This window comes from Carassius carassius, chromosome 8, assembly GCF_963082965.1.
Source record: "Carassius carassius chromosome 8, fCarCar2.1, whole genome shotgun sequence".
Classification (NCBI taxonomy): Eukaryota; Metazoa; Chordata; class Actinopteri; order Cypriniformes; family Cyprinidae; genus Carassius; species Carassius carassius.
The window spans coordinates 2,691,928-2,717,869 of record NC_081762.1 but is presented as its reverse complement, the minus strand read 5'-3'; the positions used below and the strand labels follow the sequence as shown (position 1 = coordinate 2,717,869).

At 37.2% G+C, this 25,942-nt stretch overlaps 1 protein-coding gene across 2 annotated transcripts in view; it reads left to right on the top strand.

Moving 5' to 3' along the window:
- Positions 1–16,815, top strand: part of rapgef5a (Rap guanine nucleotide exchange factor (GEF) 5a) — a 57,282-nt gene extending 40,467 nt beyond the window's left edge. Inside the window, exons 13-26 of one of the 2 annotated variants that reach the window (XM_059555589.1) lie at positions 133–264; positions 7,064–7,155; positions 9,736–9,766; positions 9,934–10,012; positions 10,979–11,128; positions 11,572–11,669; positions 11,804–11,926; positions 12,862–13,040; positions 14,061–14,151; positions 14,247–14,297; positions 14,376–14,463; positions 15,212–15,276; positions 15,396–15,450; positions 15,829–16,815. In XM_059555589.1, the coding sequence (XP_059411572.1) occupies positions 133–264; positions 7,064–7,155; positions 9,736–9,766; positions 9,934–10,012; positions 10,979–11,128; positions 11,572–11,669; positions 11,804–11,926; positions 12,862–13,040; positions 14,061–14,151; positions 14,247–14,297; positions 14,376–14,463; positions 15,212–15,276; positions 15,396–15,450; positions 15,829–15,947 (1,353 nt within the window). In that variant the 3' untranslated portion in view covers positions 15,948–16,815. Of the gene's footprint in view, positions 1–119; positions 265–7,063; positions 7,156–9,735; positions 9,767–9,933; positions 10,013–10,978; positions 11,129–11,571; positions 11,670–11,803; positions 11,927–12,861; positions 13,041–14,060; positions 14,152–14,246; positions 14,298–14,375; positions 14,464–15,211; positions 15,277–15,395; positions 15,451–15,828 lie in introns of both variants that reach the window. The other variant, XM_059555590.1, reaches the window with a different exon arrangement.
- Positions 16,816–25,942: the final 9,127 nt, after the last annotated feature.

Genomic DNA, 25,942 nt, shown 5'->3' with positions numbered 1-25,942 from the left:
CGTGTGTGTGTGTGTGTGTGTGTGAGTGAGTGTGAGTGTGCGCGTGTGTGTGTGTGTGTGTGTGTGTGTGTGTGTGTACGTGTGTGTGTCTTGGTTGTTGGTCTTTAACTGGATCTCACCTACTGTACGAAGCGCTGTCGGGGGAAGGAGGAGGGGAAGGAGGCTCTCTACAGGAAGAGGAAGGTACTGCACCTGGTGTCTCAGTGGAGCACGCTGTACAAGGACTTCCTGCGAGAGGAGGAGAACGTCAAGCCCTTCATGAAGGTCAGAACGCTTACATTAGATCTGATGTATAACACACAGCTATTCTGAGGAAAGTGTGTGGACGTGTTATAGACGTGATTTGAGAGCAGTATCTGTCTGCTGCTGCTGCTGTCATCTGATTTGTGCTTTCAGAAAAGGATTATGATTTCTAGTAGGCAACATGTGCAATCCCTAATGTATTGTTGATAGTTTCATGTAAGCAAATCTTTATAAAACGAGCACGTATTACAAAATATTTATTAAAAAAAAAATCATACATATATTCTTATATGCATTTAATATTTGGGAACACTTTAGGGACCTGTTTTTCAGTAATAACTAGTTGCTTATTAGCATGCCTATTAATAATAATATATTGTTTGTTTATTAGTACTTATAAAACACATATTCTGCATGACCAGGCAGCAAATTAGGGGTTTATTGAGGTAAAAGTCATAGTTAATGGTTTGTTAATAGTGACCTTAAAATAAAGTGTGACATAATTATCACAATATTTTTACACAAGTCTGTAAGTAAAAATCATATATATCACATATTTAATATATGTGTCTTATTTTATTATTTAAAAAAAAATGGTTTAGGTCTGTCAGTGGAATTTATATATTATTGTAATATTTTTATGTTTTTATTCAAGACTATCATTATATATATATATATATATATATATATATATATATATATATAATATAAATCACTTTTTTTTTCAATTTTTTGTAACTATTTTACTTCAAAACTGTCAGTCTTTTACATAATAGTTATTCAAAATATAAAATTATATTTTATATTTTTATACTATTTAAATATTTTTAAACTACAATTATTGAATGCTGTCAGTATTTTATGCAATATTTATTCAAAATTAATATATATATATATATATATATATATATATATATATATATATATATATATATATATATATATATATATATATATATATATATATATATATCAATATTTTGAAGTAGGAACAAGCTAGCACAGTTGTGTAGCCCCGCCCACAGTGAAATCTCATTGGTCCAGAACCCTCTTCCTCAGCTGCATGTTAACATCAGAAGTGTTCTGATTGGCTGTGACTGTGTTAAACTCGTGCTTCTCCTCAGGGCTCGTCTCCGTCTTCATGTCACGACTTGAGCTGGTTTTAATGCTTTTCTCTGGTTTTCTCTCTTCTGCTCGCTGCTGATGGCCACATGCAGATGAGCACTAGAAACAGTTTCAGGCGAAGCCTCATTAAAAGTGTGTGTTTGTGTAGCTGTGTGTAGGTGTTTATGATGTGAATATACATGTGTTTCACAGACTTCAGTCTGTCATCTTCACAAGATCACACAAATGCATATCTTGTTCCTACCTGCCTTTGTCCCACACACACACACACTTGTGCAGTGTTTCCATGGCAACGGTCGTGTCATCACAGTGACGAGGCTGTTTCACGGTCGCCTGTATCATTAAACGCAGTGTTTCCCTGGTGATGGTTGCCTGGTAACAAGCAGGATGGGGGCGTGGGGGGTCGGGTTAATGGGTTCATTCAGATTCCATCAAGCGCTACAGTGCCCCTGAGAACAGTGTGTGTGTGTGTGTGTGTGTGTGTGTGTGTAGTCACTGTTTTACAACACTGACACAGTAAACGTACACTGTTCCCTCACTGCGTTTGTGTTCTAACAGTGTCCTGCATGCACTGAGGGAATGTACACTATTATAAGGTACATCTCCAGTGCATGCTGGGTAATAAATTGCCTCTTGACTACCCAGTGTGCATACAAGGTTAAAACTCACACAGTCTCTCATACACACATTCAGTCGGCATCCAGCTGTGTTTTCGTTCAGAATTCTGCCTTTATAGAGACAGAAGAGAGATGATTTAAAAAAAAGGTCAAGTAAAATAAAATGTTAAACACAAAAAAACATTGTATTTTAAACTACACACTAGCATGAACAATCATGAGTCAGTAGAGTTCATGAAGCTTGTAGATTCAGTGAAGGATTCATCAGACTGACAGTGTTTTTATTGTTAAGGATAAATAAAACTAGATGATTTTTAATTGAAATAAATGTTTCAAAATTAAATTAAATTAAATTAAATTAAAAACCTAGTTATCAACTTAAAATTATGAAATGTTTCCTTACAACTAAAATAAGATGAAGTACTAAAATTACTATAATTTAGATTTTTCAAATGATAGATCTGGATTTTTATCTGATGATATGAAAATTTCTGGTATATTTTTTAAGTGTGCAGTGCCGAAATATAGAGATATATTAAAATCCATATTTACATTTACATTTAATCATTTAGCAGACGCTTTTATCCAAAGCGACTTACAAATGAGAACAATAGAAGCAGTCAGGTCAACAAGAGAACAACAACAGTATATAAGTGCCATGACAAGTCTCAGTTAGTCTAGTATAGAACGCATAGGTAGGGTTTTTTTTTTTTTTTAAAAGACAAGAAAAGGAAAAGTGCTAGTGTTAGTTGGTTAAGTGCAGGCGAAAAAGATGAGTCTTTAGTTGTTTCTTGAAAATGAGTAAAGACTCAGCTGTGCGAATTGAGATTGGGAGGTCATTCCACCAGCTGGGCACAGTCCAGGAAAAGGTCCTTGAGAGTGATTTTGAACTTCTTTGGGATGGTACCACAAGGCGTCGATCACTTGCAGAGCGCAAACTTCTGGAGGGCACATAAGATTTAACCAATGAGTTTAGGTAAGTTGGTGCCGTGCCAGTGGTCGTCTTGTAGGCTAGCATCAGTACCTTGAATTTGATGCGAGCAGCTACTGGTAGCCAGTGTAACCTGATGAGGAGCGGAGTAACGTGAGCTTTTTTTGGCTCATTGAAGACAACCCTCGCTGCTGCATTCTGGATCAATTGCAGAGGCTTGACAGTACATGCAGGAAGGCCCGCCAGGAGAGCATTACAATAGTCCAGTCTGGAGAGAACAAGAGCTTGGACAAGAAGTTGGGTTGCTTGCTCTGACAGGAAGGGTCTAATCTTCCTAATGTTGTATAAGGCAAACCCGCAGGACCGGGTAGTTGTAGCAATGTGGTCTGTGAAGCTTAACTGATGATCCATCACAACTCCTAGGTTTCTAGCTGTCCTCGAAGGAGTAATAGTTGATGAGCCCAGCTGTATAGAGAAGTTGTGATGAAGCAATGGGTTAACTGGAATCACCAGGAGTTCCGTCTTCGTAAGGTTAAGCTGAAGGTGATGGTCATTCATCCAGCTAGAGATGTCACTCAGACAGGCTGAGATGCGAGCAGCTACCGTCGGGTCATCTGGTTGGAATGAGAGGTAGAGTTGGGTGTCATCAGCGTAGCAGTGATAAGAAAAGCCATGCTTCTGAATGACAGATCCTAATGATGTCATGTAGATTGAGAAGAGAAGTGGTCCAAGTACTGAGTCTTGAGGAACCCCAGTAGCAAGGTGGTGTGACTTTGAAACATCACCCCTCCAAGACACACTGAAGGATCTGTCAGAGAGGTAGGACTTAACTCACAGGAGTGCAGTTCCAGAGATGCCCATCTTTCTGAGGGTGGACAGGAAAATCTGGTGATTAACAGTGTCAAAAGCAGCAGAAAGGTCCAGTAAGATGAGTACCGAGGATTTTGAAGCTGCTCTTGCTAGTCGCAGGGCTTCAGTAACTGAGAGCAGAGCAGTCTCAGTTGAGTGGCCACTTTTGAAGCCAAATTGGTTGCTGTCCAGGAGGTTGTTCTGTACAAGGAACATAGAAAACTGGTTGAACACCGCTCGCTCAAGTGTCTTTGCAATGAATGGAAGAAGGGATACCGGTCTGTAGTTTTCAAGAAGCGCTGGACTTAGAGATGGTTTCTTGAGCAGTGGGCTTACCCGAGCCTGCTTGAATGCTGAGGGAAATGTTCCAGAGTGAAGAGAGGAGTTGATAACGTGAGTAAGCGAAGGTATGACTTGAAGGAGGGGAGTGGGGATCGGATCAAGTGGACAAGTAGTAGGATGATTGGACAGGAGAAGTTCGGAGACGTCCATCTCTGAGAGTGGGGAGAAGGAGGAGAAAGAGTGTGCATCGGTCATTGTGAAGTTGTCCTCAGTCTGCGGTGTGGAGAATTGGCCGCTGATGGATCTCATCTTATTTGTGAAGAAAACTGCAAAGTCGTCCGCTGTAAGAGTCGATGGAGGAGGTGGTGGCGGCGGATTAAGAAGAGAAGAGAAAGTCTTGAAGAGTGTCCGAGCGTCACAACAGCTGTTAATTTTGTTGTGGTAGTAGGATGTTTTAGCCGTGAAGACATTTGCAGAGAAGGAAGAGAGGAGAGACTGATACACACTGAGGTCTGTAGAGTTTCTTGATTTCTGCCATTTCCTCTCTGCAGCCCTGAGTTTAGAGCGATGTTCACGGAGAACCTCAGACAGCCAGGGGGCAGATGGGGCAGTGCGTGCTGGTCTAGACAACAGTGGGCAAAAGTTGTCCAAGCAAGATGTTAAAGTGGAGCAAAGAGTGTCCGTAGCGCTGTTCGTGTCCAGAGCAGAGAACTGAGAGAGTGCAGGAAGCGAGGATGAAACCACAGAAGATAGGAGAGATGGAGAGAGTGAGCGTAGGTTCCGTCGAAAGGTGACCTGCGTTGGAGTGTGTGCTGCTTCAGGAGTAAGTGCTAGGTTAGCAGTAATGAGGAAGTGGTCTGAGGTGTGCAGTGGAGCAACTGAAGAGTTGTCCACAGAGCAACAGCGCGTGTAGATGAGGTCCAGTTGGTTGCCTGATTTGTGAGTCGCTGTAGTAGACATTAGCTTGAGATCAAATGAGGTGAGCAGAGTTTTGAAGTCAGCAGCCTGGGGTTTATCTAGGTGGATGTTGAAGTCACCAAGCAGTACCAGAGGAGTACCATCTTCAGGAAAGTTTGATAGCAGCACATCCAACTCCTCCAAGAAGTTTCCCAATTGACCTGGGGGACGATAAATGACCACAAAGTGGATTTTAACAGGGTGGGTTACAGTAATGGCATGTGATTCAAATGAACCAGTACCTGTAGGTGATGGCTGAAGATCAAATTCCCATTCTTTTGATATAAGGAGACCTGTCCCTCCACCCCTCCCAGTGGTACGAGGAGTGTGGGAACAAGTGAAATTAGTGGAGAGGGCTGCAGGGGTGGCAGTATCTTCAGGTTTGATCCAAGTCTCTGTCAGTGCCATGAGGTAAGGACCGGAAAATCCTTATTTTATTTAAAGGAGTCATAACGTCGTATTACCTTGGATACCTACTGCTGTATTATAGTCTTTCAGGCCCTTCTAAAAAAGGAAAGTGGAAAAAAAATAAACACAGAGCTCCTCAGACCCTTATTTCTGAAGGCATTATTGTCTCGCGAGATCTGATGCGATATTTTGGCTGTCGTGGACGGTCATTATAATAATGCAAATGAGGGGCGCGTTGATTGGTTGCAGGAAGGGGGGGGTTGACAACGCAGGTAATGCTTTAGCATATCATTACAAACTGACATCATGGCGCAAGTTGTGAATGAACGCGACCGGCTTCCCGGCCAGTGTATAAGTATGAGGCGCCGTTTAGGGCTTAAATCAAACTTCATTCACGCACACATATGAAACACGCTTGCATATATACTAAGTACTAGTCACACATACATGTATATGAACTATCCACGCACATAAAGTTACTCATATGAGACGTGAGCACAGCACACACACACAAATATAAGACGAGCACAGCACACACACAAACTAGACGGCGCCTCATAAGCGTTAGGCAATAAATAAACAATAACCGAATTCATGATGATCTCAGTCATTTGTTTTGTGCAAAGTACTTTAGCAGCCATTCCCCATACCTCGAAGCTAATACTCCCACCAGAGTTGTGCCTGGACGTGTTCATTGAACGATAGTGTGTCTGACTCCCTTGTTCGATCTTTTTTCCGAGTCATTTCGTTCATTTAAGGGGCTTTAAATGTTACTATTAACTGGCAAATTCCCCGAACACATCAACCTACGCAATCTTGATCATATTCTGAATTAAGAAATCATTATAATGTAGTCAAAAGTCCGTTTTTGCAGTCAGTTTACAGGGAACATAAACAATTACTTCACCTCAAGTCTTTCGTTTATTTGTCTAGTGACAGACGCAATAGCATACAATAGCCGCAGATGCTGTTTGTTACACACAGTAGAGCAATAAAAACACAGTCTTACCGTTTCAATTGCCGGCAATTTTGTTGGAAGGATTTCGGCCTACAATGTTAAGCACAAACACGTAACGATAAGCCAGTGGGAAGGGTTGAAGGAACCGCGTCATTAAAAATGAATTTAATCCACTGGTCTCTGATAGCTAGGTCCGTTCTTGGTAGAGAAAACACATTTACATGTTGATTCTGGCAGTCAACCACAGAGCAACTCTTTCTCGACTGAATATGAGGGGGAGAGGGGAAGGGCGAGCTTCCTGCTGCGGTGTCCATATATGGTATATCCTGCCGCGTCTTGACGTCAAGACGAGGAAGAAATCAAAATCTCGTATTTGAGTGCGCGTGCACGTGGGCTATTTTACAAACCCTGAGGTAAACAAACGCTTCACTTTTAAATATCGGCTTCCCGGCCAGTGTATAATCGTTAGGCAATCATAACATACATTGATTCTCGTGGAAAAGTGAAAATTGTGGGTCATGACTCCTTTAATTACTTAATACAATTATATAAAATAACATGATTTGGACAGTTCTGCTGCCAAAGTCTGGCTTGTGCCATATTCATCCAAAGCTGCTGATTCCAGTTATCGTGAAATGCCAAACATCTACAGATCAGTCAACCACTAATATAAATGCATCTTCTTCTGTGCAGACGTTGTATCGATATGTGCTGGAAGACATGTATGAGTTCCCCTCGCTGGAGAAGGACCTGAAGGAGTTCCAGAAACTACTGCGACGGAGACAGTGAGTCACAAACACGTTTGCATTTTTTATTTAAAGTGGTCATATGATGCGATTTCATGTTTTCCTTTCTCTTTAGAGTGTTACAAGATGTTCATGAACAGATAAGAACCCTAAAGTTTCAAAGACTAAAGTCTGAAACCCAAAGAGATACTCTTTATCAAAGTTAAGACTCATCCATGCCCTCCTAAAATGGCTCATTTAAACACGCCCCCACATGTCTACATCACGATGTGTGATGTTCATGCAAATGTTCATGCAAAGAAAGAAGGCATAGCCTTTATTCTTGCTGTAGTATTGTTGTCGCTGACACCATGTCTAGGAGATGCTGTGTGTTTTCAAAGTGTCGAGGGGCGTAACCTTTCCTTCACATGCTTGAGGCATTCGGCCAATCACAACACACTGAATAGTTGGCCAATCAGAGCACACCTCACTTTTCATGATATGACTCTTTAGGGTCTCAATGAAAAGTCTATAATAATATATTTTGGTTAAAATTTCTCAATGCTAGTATAAAACAACACCCTTTTTACCCTGTCCAAAACAATTCTGTTCACAGTGACCCAGTTCAGTGTATGTCTCTTTAAATGCTAATGAGCCCCTCTGACCCCGCCACCTCTTCCGTGGGGAGATGAGCCGTTCTCATTTAGCCACAGAACTTGCTAACTAGCACGTAATTAGGAAAGGTGATTAGGAAAGTTTCATTTAAAAACCTTAAGATCACTTCTTCTGGAGGTGAAGCTGGATCACAAACTATTTACGTGAACATAGACTCATTTAGGTCGATCTGGGTGCATTTTAGAAACAAACATAATCCACTTATGTCTTTAGCGGCTCAGATGCGATGATCATTATTAGATCCAACAACAACAGAACATCTCAGTCACTAAGGAACCATTCTTGTCTACATCTGCTCCGGCAGTGAAACAATAGTCGACTGATGACAGTCACTCAGGGCGGAGCTAAGGCTGCTGTCAGTCAACAACTGTGGGAGGGGCTTGTCAGTGTGACATCACACAGAAAGGAATCTGAGAACGACTCGATCTGAGAAAGGGGTTATCATTTATAGGGATAAAAAAAAAAAAAACACACTAGGTGGATTTTATCATTGTAGGGTAGATGTGTACAGACACTGCCAACACACATTTATGTTCAAACAACACGTAAAAGGGAATTTTGCATCCGAGGACCCCTTTAAGCAGGTTTTCTCTATTTGAGGAGTAAAACATTCAAACATGAGCAAACATGAGCAGGATGCAGATGAGCGTTCACGTCTCTCCTGAGCTCTCATCCTCAGGGTTTGGCAGACAGACGCTCGTTATCCGTCTAAATGAGCTGACACACTCCGAGGTGTAATTATGAGCTGTAATTAGTGTGTGTGATCTCTGCTGATGTCAAGAACGGCCGTCCATCAGCTGTTTCTCCTAGAAAACAATGACACATGACTCGAGTCTCATGTGTCTCCTCTGGAGGATCTTACTAGGTTTAATAATGGCTCAAATTGTGCTCAGATTGGAATAAAATAGACAGAGATTAACTCAAATGTCTCTCATCAAGTCTCACATTTTTTTTTGGATAGCAGTGAGATTAAATTGAGGATTGACTGCAAATGGAGACGTTTGCCAAAGTCAAAGGCATTTCTCCTGAGAAAAAGACACCAGTAGTCTCACATGTGTCTCATGTAAAAGAGATCTCAATGTCTCAAACTTTGCGTAGATTTGCCAATAAAACTCAGATGTCAGAATAAGCTCGAACATTCTTCATCAGGATCATTTGAATTGTTTAATTTCTAAAACTGTGCTCAGTTTGACCAAAATCTGCAACCAGAACACAGAAATATCAATATGACCTCCAACATTTCTCATCAAGTTATTTTAATGTCTAAATTGTTTCTCCTGGACAGAAATGGAGACTTTTTCTTGAGTCTTCTGCTTTTGTATCTGAGAAAAAGACGTCAGTAATCTCATTTGTCTTCTCCAGAGTTTCAGAAACATCTCAACTATGTCTCAAAGTGTGCTCAGATTTGCCACAATACCAAAACCTGCAACCAAAAGTCAGAAATCTCAAACATTTCTCATTGCTTTCTCCCAGAACCGTCCTGAGTTTTATAGCTCTACAGCTCTTACTGTACAACAACAGCCATCGGTTTTAATTTCTTCTAATGAACTTTGGGAGAAACATCTGAGATGATCTTTTAAAGACTGATAACTGAGTCTCTACTGAGCCAAATCACTGGCATTTGTCACAGGTAAAGAAAGAAGGTGACATTTGATCCTCCTCAGAAAGGTTTTGTGTTTAAACAAGGGGCGAGACAGTGATTAGAGAACTCATTTATCCTGCTAAAGTCAGACTTCTAGCTGTCTGGTTTGTGGAGCGAGACAGAAACACAATCCCGAGTCTATCCGCTCCTGTTAGTTCGAGCTGCGCTCTTCTGATGGATGGATGCAGAGTCGGTCTGTGTCTGTGTCTGTCCGGACAGATGTTAAATCAGCCGTCTCTCGCTGCATCTGTCAGACTCACATCGAGAGCGTTTCTGCAGTCGTCAGCGTCTCTAACGGCTTTCTCTCTCTTTCTTTCCTTCAGTACGATGGACGACTATTCTCCACACCAAAAGGTGAGAGAAACTGTGGAAACCAGGAAGAATTTACCCAAAACTGAACATTTAGTGATGTCGTGAAATTGTTAAAATGAAGTAAACGGCTAAATATTATTTCAAGAAATTCATGATAATGAAAAAACTTTTTTTTAGGACAAATACTGAACTGTTCTTTGTCCTTCCAGAGTAAAGCGCTGTACCAGCAGCTGAGTCTGAAGGAGAACTGCGTTCCTCTCCGAGCGTCTCCAGTCGAGAGCAAAGACGGTATTACTGCGGTCTTCTCATGTCTGGGTTCTTCTGGGTTATTTTCTGTGTGACGTACACTACATGTTAATGTCTCAGACAGTGGTCTGTTGAAATATATAAAAGAAAATTAGAAATCAAAGCTGCGGTGTAGGTAACAGAAGCACTACTGAAAACTAAACTGTAAATCTAAATAGAAAATTACTAAAAATAAACATTTGTTTGATTAATACATATTTTATTTTAATTATATGTTTGAATATATCAGGACAAATTTTGGGTGGGTAAACATCATGTGGAAATCTGTAGGTCAGGTCTCACCCAAAAATACATTTTTAATTTTTAATAAAATATAAATGTAAATGAAACATAATAATAGAAAACAACAATAATATAACTACATTTTCTTTATGCTAAATGCCAATATCAATTTAAATAAATAAATGTAAGAATATAATAATAGAATTTTTTTTACAAATTTAATAAGCACAAAATTTTATTTGTGTATATAAACATTATATATATATATATTTTTTTCTTTTTTAATATATATATTTTTGATACAAGAAATATGTAAATAATAACATTTTAATTTTAATGTAATTACTGAAAAAAGAAAGCATAATAATAGAAAAATGTTTTAATGGAAATATCAATTTAAATAAATGTGAATAGAAAAAAGAACAAATTTATTAAGCACACACAATTTATTTTTGTGAATATAAATGTATTATAAATAGTTTATCTTTTTGATATAAGATCAAATTAAACGGCATAATATAACAATTTTCTTTATATATTTGAGATGCAAATTTAAATAATGCATATTTTAAGTATAATAATATATCAATGTAACTAAAATAAAAATTAATACAACAATATAATGTAATTTTATATTATATAATCTTGTGATGTTGGGAATATGTGTGTGTGTGTGTGTGTGTCTCTCTCTCTCTGTGTGTGTGATTGGTTGGTTGGTTGTTTCAGTGATGTGCCGTGTGTATGTGAGCTGTGATTCGTATCTGAGCGTGCGGGTGAAGCCTACAGTCGTGGCTCAGGAGCTGCTGCACATCGTCTCTCAGCGGATGGAGCGATCCGAGGACGACATGGTGCTGCTGGCACAGACCTACAGCGGAGGTTCATCCACACACACACACACACACACACACACACACACACACACACACACACACACACACACACACACACACACACACACACACACTGACACACACACACACACACACACACACACTGACACACACACACACACACACACACACAAACACATATACACACACACTGACACACACACACACACACACACACACACACACACACACACACACACACATACACACACACACACACACACACACACACACATACACACACACACACACACACACACACACACACACACACATACACACACACTGACACACACACACACACACACACACACACACACACACACACACATACACACACACACACACACACACACACACACACCCACACACACATATACACACACACACACACACACACACACACTGACCCAGTGCTCTGTCTCTCAGAGAAGCGTGTTCTTCAGCCTCATGACAGTATTTACTCCGAGTCTCTGACGGCTCCCAGCAGACTGATCGCCTGTCGCAGAGACCTCAGCGAGATCCTGGTGAGACAAACTACTGTAGCACAAGTGTGTTCGGTTCAGTGCCTGCACCTGATAATCATAACTCAGTGTGTGTGTGTGTGTGTGTGTGTGTGTGTGTGTGTGTGTATGTGTGTGTGTGTGTGTGTGTGTGTCAGCCGCCGCTCACCGAGTGTCCAGATCTGGGACAGAAGCCCGTCAGACTGCTGGGCATCAACACGTGGGACGTCGCTGTGGCTCTGACAAACTTCGACTGGAATCTCTTCAACTCCATCCACGAGGTGAAGCTTCTTCTAGAAACCTGCTTGATGTTACACCAGACAGCAGATCAAACTATCACACTTAGATGCTTATATTCACTTATATATATGTTCAAATATATTAAAAAGATACAAATCTATTATTCATATATCATAATTTATTTAAATATAAATTTGCAAAAAGAAAATGTTGTTATTATCTATTTTATGTTTATATTGGAATATCAAAATGATTAAAGTGCACAAATATAAATGTATTGTATTTTAAGTGTATTATATGTTTTAAGCTGAAAAAAAAAACAGATAAAGTTGGTTTACAAATTTTAAAGGAGAAACATTCAACATTGAAGATCTTTTAAACATGAGATTTTTAAGCTTATATTTTTCTCTCTTATTATAATTGTTCCAACAAAAAAATATATATATCAAAAATACCCATATTTATATACGAGTGGTTAAAATGTTGGCGGTCTGTACATTTTTTTTTAATCTCCTAAAAGACGTTTCTTCCACTCATCGGAGCTGCATTAATAAAACATTTTTTTGCAAAAACAGTAAATATTATTACAGTTTAGAAATGCTGTTTTATATTTGAACATCAGTTAAACTGTAATTTATTTCTGTGATGCGCTGCTGTATTTTCAGCATCATTCCTTTAGTCTTCAGTGTCACATGATCTTCAGAAATCATGAAAATATGACGATTTACTGCTCAAGAAACACTTCTGATTATTATCAATGTTGAACACAGTTGTGCTGCTTCAAATTGTTTTGGAAACTGTGATGCATTGTATTTTTCAGGACTCACAGATGAATGGAATGTTCAAAAGAACATTTATTTGAAATAGAATCTTTGTAACATTGTAAACATCTTTACCGTTTCTTTTGATCACTTTAATGAAGTCTTGCTGAATAAAAGTATGGAGACTGACCTGTGTGTGTGTGTGTGTGCTGCAGCAAGAGCTGATCTTCTACACGTTCAGCGGTCAGGCGAGCAGTGTCCACACGGTGGCGCTCGAGCAGCTGCTGCAGCGCTGTAATGAGGTTCAGCAGTGGGTGATGTCTGAAGTGCTGCTCTGTCCATCACTCAGTAAACGAGTGCAGCTCCTCAAGAAGTTCATCAAGATCGCTGCACAGTGAGTCTGATTCACCTCCGCACTCCTGTCAGTGAACACCACAACACTGCTTTTACCACACACACTGATTATTTGTGTTTCATAAAATACACTAATATTTTTATTATTATTATTATATATATCTAATTCATGAGGCATTTTGATTGTTTTTGTTAATAAAATACATTATATTTTATTATTTTAGATTGTAGATTATTATTAAAACATAACACTGCTTTTTATGACAGGTACTGATCATTCATGTTTTATAATACAAATAGATTTATTAAAATATTACTTGTTTTATTTCTATTGTTTTATTAAATGTATTAATTTTATTATTATTTTATTGTTACAATATAATATGCTTTTTCTGACAGATATGAGTTATTCTTAGGTCTCATACAATAAAAGGTTAAATACAGACTCTTTCACAGAAATACAGAAAAATAAATATATATAAACTGGAAACTATTCAAGTATTATTTTCTTATATTATATTACATTTTAATAATGCATTTTATGACAGATACGCATTGTTTTTGTTTAGTCAAATAATATTGATATATTAAAAATATTAAATATTTTATAATTTTAGTTTATTATTAAAACACAATACTACTTTTTTACATACTCGTTATTCACATATGTTTAATAAAACAATATTGAAATATTGAAACATTTTATTTTATTATTTTAGATTTTATTATATATAATGAAACTGCTTTTATGACAGATACTGATAATTTGTTTAATATAATAACAATAATATATTAACATATTATTTATTAAATCATTCTAATAAAATATATTATATTATTATTATTATTATTGTGACGTTGTTTTATACTCTGGATGGTTGTGAATTAATTCTAGAGACTATGTCTATTGTACTAATTGTGATTGTACTAATAGTTTCTCACTGGAGAAAAGCTGCTCTTTCGAGACTGACTGAATGAGGAGGTGTTTGAGTATTCAGCACAGATTTAACTGTGTGTTTAGTGTATGCTCATGATGATTGACTCTGTGTGTGTGTTTCAGCTGTAAAGCGCAGAGGAACCTCAACTCCTCGTTTGCCATCATCATGGGGTTAAACACGGCCGCGGTCAGCCGTCTGAACCAGACCTGGGAGGTAAAGGCGCTCTGCTCGCTCTGTAATCCCATGGTAAGCAGCTCTGATGCAGCCAGTTCAACAGAAGATACTCAGTCTCTGTCTCGTTTCTGCAGAAAGTTCCTGGAAAGTTCAAGAAGCTCTTCTCTGAGCTGGAGCTGCTGACTGTGAGTCAAACCCTGTCTGTAAACCAGCGTTCATATCTCATCAGAAACATAAAGAGATTGATCTGATTTCTTCCTCAGGATCCATCCATGAATCACAAAGCCTACAGAGACGCTTTCAAGAAGATGAAGCCGCCCAAAATCCCCTTCATGCCTCTGCTGCTCAAAGGTTACACCCACCCTCATGAATATTTGATCTTTTATTATTTTATTATTATTAGAGTATAATAATACTGCTTTTATGACCGATACTTTATTAAAAATATGTATATATTAAAAATATCATATTTATTCATCATTTTAGTTTATATTTCATTATTAAAATATAACAATACTGATTTTATGACAGAATGATTATTCTTATGTTCAATATCATAATATTGATATATTAAAAATATAAAATACTTGAAAAAAGCCTGCACACTGTCTCTGGTTGTGATTTTAATATAAAAATATATATATAAAATATTGTATTTTCATTTTTTTGTGTATATTGTATTGTTAAAATATAATGACAGTGCTTTTTGATAGCAGATATTGGTTATTCTTATTTAATTCATTAATATTGGTATATTTAAAATATAAAATAAATTATATTGTTTTAGTTAAATTTTATTAAAATCGAATAATACTGCTTTTCAGGACAGATGTTGAATATTCTGTTTATTAAAATAATATTTACAAAATCATTTTATTTTTATTTAGTTAATATATTATTATTCAAATAAAGTAATATTTTTGTTTAATTAAATAATTTTAATATATTATCATTGTTTAAATTTTTTTTTTGATGTTTTATTATTAAATTATGATAAAAAAGAAAGGTAGAAGTCCACTTCCTGTCACCTGACCTAAAGGAAATGATGACGCAGATCCTCTAGCTGTGTTGTGATGTTGTGATCTGTGTTGGTTTTCAGATATCACCTTCATCCACGAGGGGAACAAAACATTTCACGATAATCTGGTGAACTTTGAGAAGCTGGTGAGTGTTTTGTGTGTCAGTGATTGACAGCTGTCACTCGTCAGATCATCAGTGATTGACAGCTGTCACTCATCGCTCGTCAGATCATCAGTGTTACTGACACTTGTCTCTGTTCTCAGCACATGATCGCTGATACGGTCCGACTCATTCGTCACTGCCAGACGGATCAGACAGGTCAGAAACACACCTAGTGATGCTTTTGACCCAAATCTAAATCATTTTTTATTTATTCTGAGCACAAATTGTATTTTTATGTAGATGTTTTCCAGGTAAAGAATCAATGTTTTCTCACTCTCTTAATGTAATTCTTAGTAACTCAGAAAAATCTATGAAAAAATGGGTATTTGGTTTCTAAAATAATTTAATAGAAAAACTCAGATTTCATCTTCAGGTCTCTTTAAAAAGGATTAGCTATGAAAGATTCAGATGATGCTTGGCTTAGCAGACACTTAGCAGTGTTGTTGTGCTGATGTTAATGATTCAGTAATGAATATCTCAGGTCAGGCTCTGTGTGAATGAATCTATGAGCTGCGTGGATGTGTCTCTTCTCAGGGAACGAGCTCTCTCCGTCGGACAGTCCGGAGGTGCGCTCCAGCATCCATCACCTGCACATCATCGACAATCAGCAGACGCTGTTCGAGCTCTCGCACAGACTGGAGCCCAGAGTCTGAGACACACAGACTGCTGGACAGATTCAGACTGAATCAGTGACTCTCCCAGAGCCCAGCGAATCAGTCCCCACACCACCACAAAACACCTTTCTTAATGTAAAAAATCACTGGTGGTCCATGAAAGCTTTTTCCTGTCCGGGGGAGAAAGTGTGAACTTTTTCAGCATTGTTTTGTTGAAATGCAGTTGTCAATGTTATTTAACTTCTACCAGCAACTCTGGATCATATTTATATATAATTTATATATAAATATATAATTTAATACTTCAGATTGTTAGGGCTGGGCGATATGATCATAAAATAATATATTAAAAATAATATAAAATTTTTAAAAAAGCTATTAAATTTTATTATGTAATTTTTCAGCCTTTCGTTTAGTGTATATTAATATTTATATATTTGGAGTTAAATGCTGATTTATTTTAGTCAATTTCAACCAATTTGATTAAAAATTTATAATACAAGATTATAAATACAGTAAAAATCATCTAAAGACAAGAACTGATAAAAACAGCTATATTAACACACAAAAAAAATAATTGAATCATTTGAATTGATTCATTGAACTGATTCATGAAATCAAATAAAACTTGCTTTTTTAGGTCTGAAGTTCAGAAACTTGTTTGCTAAATAATAGAATCACACTGTTGTTTCAGTTTATGAATACTATGATATTTTGTAAACACAAACTCAAGTATAACACGCGAATGAATCATTGAATCGTTTGAATCGATTCATAAAATCAGATGGTTTGAACAACCACAGTTCAAATCAGTGGCCAGAATAAAATCATCACAACATTGCTTCAGTCTTTAAATATACAATATTTTGTAAACTCAAGAGCAAGTATAACACACACAAACAAACAAATCACTGAATCGATTCATCGATACAGATAGTTTGAAATGATTCATCATCAGATTTATTAGCTTTTCACTGCTACTGAAGTTCAAATAAACTTTATGGCCATATAAAACCATCCATTAATGTATACATTATATTTTGTAAATACGTAAAACAAATATAATCTACAAACGAATCACTGAATCATTTGAATCAATTCACTGAAACTGATAGTTTGAACTGATGGAAATGAATCAAACTTACACGTTAGTTAAAATCACAAACTTAGAGGTGAAGTAACATCACAGTGTTGCTTCATTTTATAAATGTATGATATTTTCTAACCAGAGTATATATCGCCCGGCCCTACATTATGAACGGAGGGTGAAGGAACAAACACACCGGTGTCAAAGGTCATGACGATGATGTCATATAGAGCCAAGCGCTGGCTTCACACTGAATCGTGATGTTCGATCCCGCCGAGGGTGTTCTTGTGATTTTCTTCGATGTTTGATATTGGACATGCAGTGATGTTCCTGTGAGCCGACAGTATTATTTCCTCCGAGCCGAGGCTCTTGAAGATGTTCGTTTCGTAGAGTTTTTGCCCTTCACTCGCTCGCAGTGCTGAAGCTCATGCATGCATACTGTATTTGCACTTACATCTCTGTTTGTACATGATCGTGTAAGAATGTAGATATCTGTAAAGAAATGTGGTTTCTGTGCCAAGCACTATTATGGGAGAGCAATGCAATACGAGGAGATTTGAGTCTTGTCCAGTGTTTTCTACAAGCCTTTAGCTGCAGCTATGGATCTGATGTCCAATCTGAGCTGTTCCTGATTTAATGGGAGTTGTGGGTTTGTAAACGATCAGCTCGGGAAAGCCTGAGTTTTAGACCATGGGATACTGAACTTCATCAGTTTCTTCACTGCCACACACACACACACACACACACACACACACACGTTCGCCTGAATGTGCTGCGACTGAACACACACTGCTTTTCATATTTATGAATATATATGGCACTCGTGTTATTTTGTGACATGCTGCTGTTCACAGATAAAAGTTTAGCTCTCTGTGATGCTTTGGTGAATCTCACAAAAAATGTTTAGTCACACATTTCACCCCAAAGAGTAATAAATGAATAAATAATGAGAAACATTCTGTCCCAACACATTAGATTTTTTATTATTATTTAGTTTTTTTATTATATTTTAGGAAATTAGGTACAGTACAACAAATGTCTGGGTTACCAAATAATGAAAAACATCCTGCACCTGATACAATTGTTTTCTTTTCTTTCTTTCTTTTCCCCCTTTTATTGTTATTATATTTTATAAAATTAAATGCAGTACAACAAATGTTTGGGCCACATATTTTACCCCAAAGAGTAAGAAATAAACAAATAATGAAAAAATGTCCACCCAGAAACAATTTTTTTCTTTATTGAATATTTATTTTATTTTTTAATTCTATTTCTAAAATATTGTAATTAATTGTATTATTATTATATTTTTATTTTATATATTTTATTATTTTGTTTTATTTATGCATTTATTAAAATTAAATATGGGCTTGATCTTTTATTTCTTATTATATTTTTCCATTTTCCTTTCCTTTTTTTTTTTTTTTACACAATTAAAATAGTATCAAGACATATTTTCACAATTCTAATAATAATTCTTTGCCAAATTAGGAGGGTTTTTTATGTGATTAACTGTCATGAAGTGATGTCATAATGTGACAAAATATTTTATGTGAAAATGTAGTATGAATTATATTTATGTACCTATTTTGGACAGATTATTATTATTTTTTGTGAGATTGCCTGAGTTGAGTGAGTTATTCTGAGGTTTGAGATGTACCACACAGAGGGTCCTGGTGGATTTCGGCTGGTCTTGTGCTGTAAAACTGAAAGTGAACAGATTATTCTCTTTCTGAATGAAACTGATCTGACTGCTGTCGTCTTCAGGAGCACAGAAAGCCACTGAGAAGACATGTATAAGGCTTTGTGGGGTGTTGTTGTAATCTGCAAATGTAAATATAGATATGCTCTGAATATAAAACTTAATGTTAAAAAAAGAGAGATTGAAAGCAATATATTTACAGTCTGTTGCTATAGAAACCACACACGTCTTTTCTATAACCTGCATTTTTACAATGATGTTCAAAAGCAAATGTCAATAAAAGATTTATGTAACGTTACATGCTTCTAACATGATTATGTTTAATCTGTTGACGGCCCCATTGATAATAATGCAGGATTTTACATTACTAATCAAAGCCAGATATGACTCATCGTTCTAACACTTATTATCTTTTCAATCTGACTTGAGGTGCTAAAAGGACAAGTTACCACGTTTCGGTTTACTTCTCTTTATTAGATGGAGGAAATATAGCCATTAAAAACTCAAATTCTGTTTTCAAAACTTTATTATGTGGTAAGTCTACATCTAGACAAGACATATTATGTGATATTCTACAAATGATGCTCAGTTATTATGATTAGTCATTATGATTAGGAAATAGCAAGAGATGTGGGATGGGGAGGTTAAAGGTCATCATTTATACAACATATAAAAATATGTTGGAAATTGAAGAAAAAGCTTTGGAAGTAGGAAGGAGGACACTATTAATGCTTCATATTCATTCTCAACTCAGGTTAACTCAATCTTGCTAACCTGTGTCCTATCTCTACATCCTCTTCCGCACATCTTTCTTTCTCTGGGTCTCTGAAATTGTCAGTCAGCTGTCAACAAAGCAGACTTCATTTCTGCTTTTTCTTTACAATCCACACTCAGCATATTAGGCTTGACTGAGACCTGGATTCGTCCAGAAGACTCAGTAACCCCAGCTTCTCTGTCTAACAGTTTGTCTTTTTCTCACACCCCCGTCAGGTTGGCCGGGGTCGGGGCACTGGTCTGCTCGACCCACTCTCACTTATGCAATTATAACTCATCTGAATCTCATGCGATCACTGTAACAGCTCCTATAAAACTCCAGGTTGTGGTCATTTACCGGCCTCCTGGGCCGTCCTCAATCCTGGAGGATGGCAGAGCACTTTTAGTCTTTGGCGAATTTAAAGAGGTCATGTGACGCGATTTAAATTCTTCCTTTCTCTTTGGAGTGTTACAATCTCTTGGTGCATAACGAAAATCTGTAAAGTTGCAAAGACTGAAGTCTCAAACCCAAAGAGATATACTTTTGGATTAGATTTGATTTGACGATTTCTTTGAAGTCTTTTTTGTTTAATGCGACAAGCTTTGCTCATCAGCATTTGCCAATTATCTGCCATTCTTCTCCTTACTCTTCACCTCTCAAGCAGGGGCTGTTCTAGAGGGTGGCCAGGAGACAAAATAAATTTAATAGATTGCACCATCAGGTGATGTGACGGGGAACGGTGCAGGTTTTTTTTTAAACACACAAGCCCAGGTTCATCCACTTGTAGAAAATCCAACTACGTCACCTGGGAGAATTACACCCAGGAAAATAGAAATAACTCTAGTGTATTATTAGATCACACTGGTTGGCTTATCTTATAAAAAGGTAGGCAGGAAACGTATAGGGATCATAAAAAAAATACAATTTAATACAAAAAGCACAATACAAAATCATTTGTTAAAATTAATGAAACATTAATTTTAGTTTGAATTGTTATAGATCACTTCTAGAGATTGCAGTGATACATTACATGGTGACAAATGACTGAGTGAATAATACTTCATGTAGATTACGATACATTTTTAAATTGTGTCCCTAAAAGCACAAGTGGCCCCTGTCTGGCCCTCCCAGTTACTTTGGTCTGGAACCGCCCCTGCTCTCAAGCTCTGTCAGGATGGATGGGGTGCACACACATTTTCAGGTTTCTCCAGAAATATTTGATCAGGTTCAATCCCAGGCTCTGGCTGGGCGACTCAAGGACATTCACAGAGTGGTCTAAGTCACTCTTGCTGTGTGTTTAGGGTCACTGTGCTGCTGGAAGGTGAACCTTCGATCAAGTCTGAGCTTCTGAATGCTCTAGACTGAGTTTTAATAAAGGCTATCTCTATATTTTGTTGCACTGAGTGTTTCTGATAAGTCCATCAGTCCCTGCACCTGAAAGCACGAGGCTGCTATCAGCACACTTCACTTTTGGTATTTTACGCCGTGAGCACAGTAAAACGGCTGACGGCACAGGAGAGAGTGTTTTACTGACATATAGCTAGTCTAACCACATCTCATCAGACTGCAGTTCACAGTTGTTCTACTGAAGCTCGTTTGACTCGCGCCCTACGCTTCTACCATCTCTGCACTGGCTACCTATTAAGTATCGTATCACTTACAAATTATCATTACCTATAAGGTCCTAAATAATTTAGCTCCTGCATACCTAATACCACGTTACAATCCATCACGCACCCTAAGATCACAAAACGCTGGACTTTTGGTAGTTCCTAGGATAGCAAAGTCCACTAAAGGAGGTAGAGCTTTCTCACATTTGGCTCCCAAACTCTGGAATAGCCTTTCTGATAATGTTCGGGGTTCAGACACACTCTCTCCGTTTAAATCTAGATTAAAAACACATCTCTTTCGCCAAGCATTCGAATAATGCATCTCTTAAATTGTGAGTGTAGTTGTATCTGATCAAATGTGCATTCTTAGTCTTTAGCTTGGGTTAAACTAATTAATTTTACTTGGTTGGAACATCAGCTATGCTAATGATGTCTCTATTTGTTTTTCGGTTTTGTAACTAGGATTTACACAAGCTCCAGTCTGGATCCAGAACACCTGAGAAGAGATGATGCTGACCCTCAGAGGACCCCAGATGATGCTAACCTTGAATCAACAACAGAACTAACAAATATTGCTACTTACTATGCAATCACATTATAATTGCTGTTAGTGTTCATCGTCTGGTTGACTATGTCTTGTATTAATTTTTCTGAAAATTCTTGTCATATTTTCTGTAAAGTTGCTTTGCAATGATTTGTATCGTAAAAAGCGCTACACAAATAAACGTGAATTGAATGTAGTCATAATGAGAGTTTAGTTCATTTTTTTTTTTATCTTCACCATCTGGCAACTGTTGTAAAATGTCGAGAGATTCAAACAAAAAGTAATCAATACCAATTTACCAATTTACTGGGGAATTCCCTTATAAGATTTATTCAAAGCACACATTACGGCTGAAGTTGAGACCAGAGACAAAGGTGAAATATAAATTCTCATAAAGGCGATCTTAGTTACATAACGTTATTTGATATGATACTGACCTGTGAAGAACCACCCTGTTCTGTCATTTTTCTAGAAGGTAAAGCAGAAGAGAATATAATGAATATATCGTTTATTATGACGGTATCAACTAATATGAGATGATTAGCAAAGTTAGCAGTGCAGGACTGTACATATCTAGCTTAACAGTTACCTTTCGTGAAACAAGAAAGCCCAACTGAACTCAGAAACACTGATTACCAATGTAGCCGATCAGCGCTTATATTTAAAATATAGACAAATGTATAAAGGTGAGTGATTTCAGAGAAGTAGAAAAATATAAGAAGAAACTTACGTTTATTGCTGTTTGACACTGGCAGATCATGAAGATGGCAGTTCGTTTTCCCCCTTTCTCGTTACTTCAGGCGCCAAACAACGACCCAAAGTAGCTCTTCTGATTGGCTGAAATTGTTTAATCTTTAAACAGCCCCGCCCACTACCTCTACAGATGCACAACTCACTTTTGAACCAAATATCTCGATGCAAAAGGGAGCGCGCGAAACTTGTCACTTGAAAAACGGTGTTTGAGATTCTTCGCAGCAGATTCAAGCAGCTGTAGTTATGTACTTTGTGTTTGTGTTAGAAAAATATACAAGACATTTCTGAGAAAATATTCTACAAGTGTGCAACTCTCATTGGATGAATTCATGTACTTGATTTGCGGATGTGCAAAATTTCTCCACGACTTCACATTTCTTGATGCGGGTGTGTAAATGCGTTTTGCACCATATTCACTGCAGCAATTGTATTAAAATGTGAGCGTACGAGTTTCTTAATTTGTGATTTGTAGAATAGGATTTGTGCACCTGCAATGAAGAATTTGAGAAGGTGTAACTGTTGTGTTGTGTTTGTGGGAGAGGAAAAAAAGTCTACAGGTTTGCAACTCTTAAAACATTTATCTCTGTGACTTCAAATTTACTGATACACATGTGTGGCTTTTCTCTACAACTAGAAATCGCACTGTCACAGGCGTTCAGTCATTTTGACTCAAAAATATCTTCCTCTCACAACTGTGTCAAGAAATCTGCTCTATTCTCTCTGTTCCAGAAACTCATCTGTATGTCACTGAGCTCAACTGAGTTGTAAAACTCTTACTTTTCTTCAGAGATCAGATATTTTGATATGGCTCTGTAGGCTTCATGTAGTACGGAGAACACATTTCTTGAATGAAGAAGAGACGAAAGTTTAAACCTAAACCCAACAATTCAGTAAACCCAGTGTATGAATAAATCACAAGGTATATAAACAAATGAAACAATAAGTATCTGTTAGTAGCAGTTCACTACTGATCATGAACACAGTTATAGGTCTATATTTGAGTGTGATATTGTACGTGTGAATGCAAAGTTTCACATTGAATATAGAAACGATAGAGTTTTCTTAACACTCTGTGCTGGCAAAATAGCACAAAAAAGGAGAAGGACTTTGAGAACATCTCAGATTTTTTTTTTTTTTTTCGGTTTAAATGCGTAAAAAAAATCTGCAGAGGTATACCTGTGCACACAGGGTGACGCAATGTTTTTTATTTAATTTTATTTTTTATTGTTCCCAGGAGCACAGGATTATATTTACTAGGTCTTTTCCTTTTTTCTTGTTTATGAACTGCTTTAAGGCCTAATTACAGCCACAAAGGTTCGTGCTGCTCTCTGCTGGTGACAATAAGAACTAATACAGAATTCATCAGTTTAAGAGATATAGGGTAAAACAACAGAAATGTTGCTTTATCGACTGTCTGTGATTTTTTTAGCAGTGAGGATTCAACATCTAAACTAAAAATCTAAAAACTTGATTTCTCATACTAAATAGGGTTAAAGATGCACTAGTCCTCAACACCGAAATGACATGCCAGTAAAAAAAAAAACTAATAAAAACAAACAGTTGATTTGAGGAGAGCAATCACATTTATTTTCAGTAAATCAATGTTGACAACAACCTTTTAAACATCTACAAACATTCATTTTTTTTTATTTGTTTACCTTTATTTTACCAGGAAGTCTCATTATTGAGATTAAAATCTCTATTTTACAAGGGAGACATGGCCAAGGTAGCAGTAAAACATGTTAAAAAAATAGAACAATATAATAACATAATATACTCTCAACAAAAATAATTACAAGCCTTCATTTTGAATTGAAAAGGACAACTTTCAAATGGTGACAGGGTTGCTCTGCAGAAAACCAGAGTTTAGCTGAGCAGAAACCAGTGTGACTCCTCTCTTACTATTCAACAGACCAATCACAGATCGCTTCGTTCATCAACATAGTTAATGTATAAACTTGGATGCCATGATGCTGTAATAGCAGTTCCTATAACCTAAAAACAAAACCAGAAGATACAGCAGACGTTTATAAACACTTCAGCTTACATTTATATTTACATTTAGCAGATGCTTTTATCTGAAGTGACTTACAAATGAAGGCAATGGAAGCAATCAAAAACAACAAAAGAGCAATGATATATAAGTGTTATAACAAGTCTCAGTTATCTTAAACGTAGAACACATAGCAAAGGATTTTAAATAATATAATAAATAAAAAGAAAATGGATAGAATAGAAAAAGAATAGACCAATCTAGTGTTAGAGGTTTTTTCTTATAATTGTATAATAAATGAAAAGAAAATAGAATACAAAAAGTTTAGAAAGGTAGTTAGAATTTTTTTTTAAGAATAGAATTAGAATAGTGAGTGCTAAATTTAGAGGGTCAAATAAAGATGGAAGAGATGGGTTTTTAGCCGATTCTTGAAGATGGCTAAGGCAGGTCATTCCACCAGGAGGAACATTTAATTTAAAAGTCCGTAAAAGTGACTGTGCTTCTTTGGCATGGCACAATCAAGCGACGTTCACTTGCAGAACGCAAGCTTCTAGAGGGCACATAAGTCTGAAGTAACAAATTTAGGTAAATGGGTGCAGAGCCAGTGGTAGTTTTGTAGGCAAACATCAATGCCTTAAATTCTATGCGAGCAGCTATTGGAAGCCAGTGCAAATTGATAAACAGAGGTGTAATGTGTATTGTTTTTGGCTCATTAAAAATTAATCTTGCTGCATTGCAATAGTCCAGCCTGGACAGAACAAGAGCTTGAACAAGGAGTTGTGCAGCATGTTCCGAAAGAGAGGGCCTGATCTTCTTGATGTTGAATAAAGCAAATCTGCAGGATCGGACAGTTTAAATCATAACTCCAAAGCTTCTAGCTGTTTTTGAAGGAGTTATGGTTGATGTGTATAACTTGATTGTGAAATTGTGATGAAACGATGGGTTTGCTGGAATCACAAGCAGTTCTATTTTGGCAAGGTTGAGTTGAAGGTGATGGTCCATCATCCAGGAAGAAATGTCTGTTAGACAAGCTGAGATGCGAATAGCTACCGTCGGATCATCAGGATGGAATGAGAGGTAGAGTTGAGAGTCATCAGCATAGCAGTGGTATGAAAAGCCATGTTTCTGATTGACAGAACCTAATGATGCCATGTAGACAGAGAAGAGAAGTGGTCCAAGAACTGAGCCCTGAGGCACCCCAGTAGTTAGATGTTGTGACTTGGACACCTCACCTCTCCAAGATACTCTGAAGGACCTATCTGATAAGTAACTGGAGTGTGGTTCCTGAGATACCCTTTGCCAGTAGGGTTGATAGGAGGATCTGGTGGTTAACCGTACCAAAAGCAGCGGACATATCAAGCAAGTTAAATATTGAATATCTGGATTCTGCTCTTGCCAGTCTTAGAGCTTCAACAACTGAGAGCAAGGCCGTCTCAGTTGAATATCCACTTCTGAAGCCAGATTGGTTGCTGTCAAGGAGGTTGTTGTGTGTGAGAAATGTAGAGACTTGTTTGAACACAGCTTGTTGAAGTGTTTTTGCAATGAAAGGAAGAAGGGAAACTGGTCCGTAGTTCTCTAAAAGAGATGGGTT